The following is an 8,321-nucleotide window of genomic DNA, read 5'->3' as shown; positions in this document are numbered from 1 at the left end:
GCTGCTCCCCTCAGCAGTGTACTTTGTCAATCTGCCTGTTCTGCTCCCCGCTCTGTCTCTGGTGAAGCCTCTAGCCGCCCCTGCACCTCTGGCCTGCATCTCAGTTCCGTATGCATAAATAAATCTTTAAAAAAAAAAAACACCAAAAACTAGAAAGAGAAACATAAAGGTTACAGACTGAAATGGTCTATCTATGGAAAAATACAGTAAAAAAAAAAAAAAATGCACATTAGTTTTTCACTTTCCAAAAACCTAATCACAGAGTCTGCTGCCATCCAGAAAAGCCTTTCCAACACTAATCTATTAGCATAGAGTTTGTAGGTTAGCTGTATTTTGTTACCATAATAATTTAAGCCAGAGAAAAGAAAATCAGAAGAGAAGATACTGTACATCATCCCTACGTCATCTCACAAGATGAATCACATATCAGTGCCACCATCAAAACTCTCTCAGTACATAACAAGCAATTCACCTTTTTCTTGTAATGTTGGACTTTGTTTCTTGGGAGCACTTCTAGAATCTAGTGTTATCTCACATTTGTTCACTGAGGGATTTAAGTTTGCAACATTGTATTAAACCAAATGAAAAACATGTGAACCACAAGAGATTTTTTTTTTTTTTTACAGTACTACATTCTCTGCTAGAGAGGCAACTATCAGCAGCAAGACATGGAGTTTTAAGCCCAAGGTGCAAACATTTGAGCGGACTGCAACAGCAGCCAAAAAGTGGCACTGAACTTAATAAGTAGTCCTGCACTACGATCAGCTTTATGGAGTTATAATTCAATACTGAATAGCTACAAATGATGCCATGGTTAGTCTGTTAAGTGTGTGCTTAAGTTTTTTATAAATTATAAGAGATTTGCATAAATTTATTGCTAAAGATAAAATAGACTATTATCTAGTATTTTCTATATATTCATGACATACTTTTTCCTTATATTTTTCTATATTGTTAAGGTATGGGATTTTTCTGAGTTTTTTTCAAATTGTCATAACCCCCCCCCCAAATTTCCTAGCATATTTACTGAAAAAACTCCATATAAAGGGAGGAACTACCATTGTTCAAAGGTCAACTGTATTTATAAATTTCTGAAAGCACTTTGTTTTTATAGCAGTCACACTGGTTTACAATGTTGTATATAATTTAGAGATGTAGGATCTCTCCCATAAGGTAATGTTACCATGCCCACCATCAAAACACCCATAGTCCATATGTTCCTTATTCCCTCACCCTCTGATAGCCTGTTCTAGCTTAGATTTCTAGAATTTGTTACTGGTTTAGCAGATCTGCCTTTGGAGAAGTTCCAAAGAAATACAACATGAGAATACATAACTGGATCAATGGAAACCTTTGTAAATAAAATTATCATGCTCAGGGGTTATTTATTTTAAAGATTTATTTATTTATGCATACAAGAACTGGGGTGTAGTCCAGAGGTGCAGGTGGCGGGAGGATTCACCAGAGACAGAGTGGGGAGCAGAACAGGCAGATCTACTGAAACACACTGCTGAAGGGAGCAGCAGGCGAGACAGGAGAGGTCTGCTGCGCCATGCGGATTAGTGATAGCACTGTGTCTTTAAGCCCTGAGCCATCAGGGAAGTGCTCAGGAGTCATTTAATGGCATCTACCTAAGGTATTTTCACACAGCATTCTAGAAACACAGCCTCATTACTCCATCATTCAATCTTTTTTAAAAAGAGAAAGTGATGATGTAGAAATAAACTTTTATATTATTTTAAAAGAGAAAATGCATTTCATATTTAATCAGTTAAAAATTCTTAGAACAAGGCCCTCCCTGGTGACGCGGGTTAAAGCACTGCACTAAGAAGCTAAAGCCACTTCCGCATGAGTTCGATTCCCGCCTGCCCCGGAGGCGACCACATGGAGCGGCAGACCTCTCCTGACCCACCCGCTGCTCCCCTCAGCAGTGTACTTCGTCCATCTGCCTGTTCTGCTCCCCACTCTGTCTCTGGTGAAGCCTCTCACCGCCCCTGAGCCTCTGGCCTGTACCCCAGTTCTGTATCCAGTTCAGATTTTAAATAAATCTTAAAAAAAAAAAAAAATTCTTAGAACAAGAAAAGCTCTAAGTTCAAATGAATTCTGGGCTCTACTGTGTTTCCTGGATTTTTTTTTCAAGTATTCCAGACATCTTGCCAAAATTGTGCAAATAAGACAACAATCGAGAATTATTAAACTCAAAATTCAAGATAGGTCTTTTTTTCTATTTATGCACACAGAACTGGGGTACAGGCCAGAGGTGTGGAGGATGAGAGGATTCACCAGAGACAGAGTGTAGAGCAGATCAACGAAGTACACTGCTGAGGGGAGCAGCGGGCAGGTCAGGAGAGGCCTGTCACACCATGTGGGTCACCTCGCTGGCTGGGGACAGAACTGAACTCATGCTGAAGTAGCTGCAGCTCGTTTGCAGTGCTGTGCTACAACCCATGAAGCCACCGGGGAGGGCCCCAAAATAGTTCTTACTGATAGTGAATGTCAGTCTTTTGATGTGCTGAATGATAATAAACAGGCAGGGCATTCATTCCTCTTGCCCCCCAACAACTGCTTCATTCTGTTGACTTGATTCTAGTGTGATCTAAAGAACACTTGGACTGGAATCGGTGAGACATATGTTTGGAAAATCACTTAGGATTCTTCCAACCTCAAAGTAATCTCTTAAGAGAATAAGATAAAATTGTGGCACAGGATCAACCCTTTCACTCTGGTCATCCTCCTTTACTTGAGACAGAACAACTGGTAAATCCATTTGTAGTGAGATTCAAAAGTCACTACTGATGGTTTCCTTTAAGCAGCATCTCAAAGGGCTGCTAGGTCTAGCTGGAGGTATGTAGTACAGTTGGTAGTCTCTGCCTAGAGAATACACTGAGGACTATCGGGGTGGATTGTAGTCACAGGCAGAGTGTCAAGATTTTATTAGCAAAGTCTATATCAAGTAAAGGAGGAAGTAGAGGAGATCAAGGCAGTATGTTGCATATTTGTTGATCCAAATCAAGTTCAAGTAGGCACAAATAAAAATTATTCTTTTTTTGTAACAAATTAATCTTTCTTCTCCCCAATGAACGAAAACAGAGGTGAGGTAGAACCAAAATACGTAGATAACTTGATGAGAATTACTACCTCAAAGTTTAATGTACCATGAACCATTAGAATGCCAACTTGGTCAGAGAAACAGAGATTCATTTAGGAAAGCAGGCGAAGCAGACATGGGCATGAACAAAGTGACTAAGTGGGAAAATTAACTCTAACACTAGGAATTGTTTCATTGGAGGCAGGGCCCTCTCTGTGAGGCAGGTGTAGATGGAGTCCAAAATCAGAGCTTCACAACAGACGCAGGAGGAATTCACCAGAGGTCTGTTAATGGAAGGCTGATATTATTTGAGATGCCTTATCCCAAACAGGGTCTACTGACTTCCCCAGGGAAGAAACAGATGTTCCCTCTTTCAAGAGTAAAATAAAAGAAGGAATTGTCTCAGTCACAGGAAAATAACCTGATCTAGTAAACTCAGAGCTCTCAAGTGGAAAAAACACACAAGAGCTAATCAGATCCCTGACTGTGGAATCTGGGGCAGCTCTGATGAGTAATGGTTACACTGTTTATTGAATCTGGGGCTTAAAAGGGAGTTAGGTGAAAAGAGGTGGTGCAAGCAAGCAGCATTTGCCTTGTTTTCAGGCAGAGTATCATTCTGAAAATACCTAGCTAAAATAAAGATAAGCACCTGTCACTACACTGGAGAGCATGAAGTTGTGTGCTTCATGAACAGGGCAACAAACCCTTTCAAAAGTACTCCTGGACAATGAGAATTATCACATGAAAACTATTTTTGTTATTTATTTAAAAGACAGGGATCCACTCCTAGATATCTACACAAGACACAAAAACACTGATTCAAAAAGATACCTGCACCCTCATATTTATTGCTGCTTTATTTACAATTGGAAAAACATGGAAACAGCCCAAATGCCTAAAAAAGTAGATGACTGGATTAAAAAGATGTGGTACATATACACAACGGAATATTACTCAGCAACCAAAAAACAAAAACAAAAACAAAACACATGCCTTTTGCAACAACATGGATGGAGCGGGAAAAGGTCATGCTTAGTGAAATAAACCAGAAAGAAAAGGAAAAAAAATGGATGGTTTCTCTCATAGCAGGAATAAAACGGACCAGGCAAGAAAATAATGATGAACAGCTATATACCAGGGACATTTTGTGGGGGTGGAGTGGGAAATGGGATCAAAAACAGTGGGAGGAGGGAAATGCACTGGACTATGATGATGGCACACGGGTGATTTGGTGATGGGAAGCCCAAGGGAACTGCAACTGAGATGGAAAATGTACAAATTGATAAAAATAAACTATTATATATATACACACATATATAAAAAGACAGGGATCATATTTGAGAAACACTGCTTTCCTGTTTCTTTCTATATGATGTTACTGAACCAAGAGCTGCCATATATTATTTCCATCAGAAAGAGGACAAAAATGTGTTACTTTCCCCAGGATCACTCCTTTTATGCCCAGTTCTGGTTATAGTCAAATATACACTCAACTTCTATAATCAGTAATCAAAATTTATAAGCCAAGAAGTATGGCAACCTTAGAACCAACAGCTTCATTAATATCCAACTCTAACAGTGAAAATGGACACTAATTTAAATACAATTTCTATTAGCTTTCACCCTCTCCTTCTCAATCTCACTGTCTTCTCTACTCCCTCCTACCCCACAAACATGAATTCCTTATCAAACCATAATATCCACTAGCTATGCATGTTTGTACAACTTTAAAATCAACCTCACAAATATTAATCAATGGAATTATTTTTTCCCAATTCCAAATAATGAAAGCAGATAGAGAATTCTATCAAAAATAATATAAACACTCAGAGCTACCCCGGAAAGATATTTTTATATATGGTGATGAGAACCAAAACCAAACATTTCAATCTACAATAACATTTGACCTGTAAAGTGGTCATTTGCTCTGATCTGTAATACTGGAAGCACTGACCATCATAGAAGGTCCCAGAGAACCAATATATGCCTAGGCAAATTTGCTAACAAATATTAACCATATGTACTATGATAAGAAACTTGAGACTAGCCAACCACCCACCATCTGTATCTCTTAAGGCATAAATTCTTAAGAGGATTCCTAATAATTGAAAGTTTTTTTTTTCTTTTTAATCAAATAAGAAAATTACTTACTCTAGAAGAATATTATTCATATCCTGGGTAAAGAATTTTTTCCTTCCTTCTTCATCAAAAAGTTTGGCAGCCTAGAGAAATATAAAATTGTCAATATAATTCTTAATAAACGCATTATTTACTTCTATATCTATTCATTAAAGAATATGCTCTAAAAAAAGAAAAAGAATATGCTCTGCGAGGGTGGAGCTATGATTTATAGGATGCTTTATTCCATAACCAGCTTAGTACCTGCATAAGTAGATAATTAAAGGATCTTTAACATAAAGAACATTTTTTAAAAAAAATATTTATTTATGTATAGAACTGAGGCAAGGGGTGAGTGGATTCACCGGAGACAGAATGGGGAGCAGACAAGCAGGTTGAATGAAATATACTGCTGAAGCGAGCAGCAGGCAAGACAGGAGAAGTCTATTGTGCCCTGCAGGTCAGCTCCTTGGCCGGGGATTGAACTCATACTACAGTAGCTGTCCATAGTTTCAGAGCGCTGAGACTTAACCCTTGCGCCTCCAGGCTGGCCCTCTATTCATTACTTTTGTTTAATTCTTACAACAGCCAATGACCATGGTATTTCAGCACCCATTACACAAATAAGAAATCTAAGTCTTAGAGAGGCTGCAGCACCCTGCTGCTGCTAGGCTCTGGAGCCAGGGCTCCCAAAAGCAGCTTTATGCCGTCAGCTGAACAACACTGCCACCCTGCTTAGACACTTGGCTTATTGCAGCTCGTCTGAATTCTGCCTCATTGCCAACAGTGCAAATATTATCATGGGATTAAAAAAAATTAATTCGACAAGGTTAAGGATAATTTTTTTCATCATTCTGTCTGTCAGCTTAACCAGCTGACCAGAAACAAAAAAATACAAAACAAGACATCCTGCCATAAGCAAAATTTACTAGGGAAGTCACCAAGGATATAGTTTACCTTGAGATCTACTAAAGTAACCAAGAGACTTGACCTAGTCATCTATGCCAACCCACGCTGATTCTGCCAAGTTCAACTCTCTCAAGTCCTGACAATCTTACATGTTATAACAGGAAAAACTTCTGAGACCACCTTCCAGCTTTTAAGACTGGGCGTGTGTAGGGGACAGAAATATAGGACAAAAACTAGAATGAAAACTAGAATTTAAGGGAAAAAAGAAAGTCAAGAGGTTAAACAGTAGAACAATATTACAAAGTGAGAGAAGATCAACAAGAAACTCTTTTTATCAGACAGAATTCAAGTATTTTTGCCAATATTCAAATCTCATTTTCTAAAGAAAAAAAAATATGAAAAATGCATAGATATCAATCAGTAAGTGCAATATACCTTAATGAGAATCTTCTACTAAGGCAGAGGAAGCAGCTGGAATGGCTATTACGGAAGGAGACGATTGTTTTTGGTTCAGAAGAGATGACAGAGCCTTACACGACAGGAACACACCGAGTGAGCAGGATCAAATGCCACCTCTGATACAACAGAGCGCGCGTTACAGGTTCTGATGGCCCTGCCTCTGAGACCTACCTCTGAACCAACGCAGCCACTGCAAAATCATGTGGCTGCTGGTAGATCCCTTCACCTTCTCTGAACTGTAGTGTCTTTGTCTAGTAATGGAAGAATACAAGCTGCCTCACTTACTGAATGGAAGAAGCCTACCTCGGGAGGTTAGGCCACTTGCTGTGTTAGGTACATTAAGCCTCAGGGAGCTGCACGCGGGTGGCTTATGGTTCTTATGATGGTGCCACCCAGCACACTGCATTCAACACCCAGAACTGGGTTCTGCTCATAAAGAGTAGCTATCACTGAAAAATCTGGGTGACACCATCAGTGCTTTTTAAAATCAAAAAACTAGAGATTTTAGGGCAACATAAAATAGCAAAACGCAAATGCCTTGGAGGTGAATCCTTGTGTTTAAACTCTGGCTCTACTGCTTCCTGGCTGTGTGGACTTGCCTGTCTATTTCAGCTATTCCACTGAGTTCCTTACCCACAAGAAATAGTACCCGTACTTCACAGAGCCGGTGAGAAGATGATACACCTATTTGATTAACGAAAATACAGATTGTATACTTTCCGGGAGAAAGAAAAAAATAAAAAGGAAAATAAAGGACAAAGGGAACAATAAAACAATACAAAAGAAAATAACAGAATAAAAATCAATCACATCAATGTATGCACACTGCAGCGGTATGAGAAAGTCACTTGCTGAGAGAAAATACTCTCATATGAGACTACCTTGTCATTTGTTGCAATCTCTAAGATAAATAACTCAAAAAAGGAACTCGAAAGGTTGAAGGAAAATGATGAGAAAAACTATAATTGCAAAACAACAGGCAAACTGCCTATAGTAAAACCAGATAAAACAGAATTTGAGGTGAAAAGCATTAATAGCCCAAAAGAATTACCTTCAAATGTTTACAGTCACGATGTAGCCACTCAAGGACTGTATGAGTCAAATAACACAGACAAGCAAAACAAAAACTATGGTAAACACAAGTTACAAACTCAGAAACATTAGTGATGATATGCTTAATGCACCTCAGTAAGCGCAGGACAAACTGAATACATTAAAATAAAATTAAAAATTACTAAGTCATGGCCCTCCCTGGTGGCGCAGCGGGTTAAAGCGCAGCATTAAGAAACTAAAGCCACTTCCGCATGAGTTCGATCCCGCCTGCCCCGGAGGTGACCACATGGCGAGGCAGACCTCTCCTGACCGGCCCGTTGCTCCCCTCACCAGTGTACTTCATTGATCTGCCTGTTCTGCTCCCCGCTCTGTCTCTGGTGAATCCTCTCACCCTCCACATCTCTGGCCTGTACCCCAGTTCTGTATGAATAAATAAATAAATCTTTAAAAAAAAAATTACTAAGTCATGACCTCAGAAGAAATAGTGAAGAACAAAAAAACCAGAAAAATAAGAATTGATAAAACCCATTGGCCAGTTATTGGAAAAATTAGATACATTTCTTTCTTCCCTAATCAGATATTTAAATTTAAAAGTGGTCAAAAAAATAAATACAACAGAGATGGTTAATAAAAGTACAGGCATGATTTAAGTAGATCATTTGGAAAGAAGTAGATCATAGGAGAAAGAAGCAAA

General features: G+C 38.9%; 1 protein-coding gene across 1 annotated transcript in view; it reads right to left on the bottom strand.

The window, feature by feature from the left end:
• Positions 1-8,321, bottom strand: part of UBN2 (ubinuclein 2) — a 60,191-nt gene that overhangs the window by 21,650 nt on the left and 30,220 nt on the right. The window contains exon 7 of the mRNA XM_012720988.1: positions 5,240-5,310. Coding sequence (XP_012576442.1) covers positions 5,240-5,310 — 71 coding nt within the window. The remainder of the gene's footprint in view (positions 1-5,239; positions 5,311-8,321) is intronic.

The sequence above is a fragment of the Condylura cristata genome, unplaced genomic scaffold (assembly GCF_000260355.1).
Source record: "Condylura cristata isolate star-nosed mole 26May11 unplaced genomic scaffold, ConCri1.0 scaffold00005, whole genome shotgun sequence".
NCBI lineage: Eukaryota > Metazoa > Chordata > Mammalia > Eulipotyphla > Talpidae > Condylura > Condylura cristata.
This window is presented reverse-complemented; position numbering and strand designations above follow the sequence as displayed.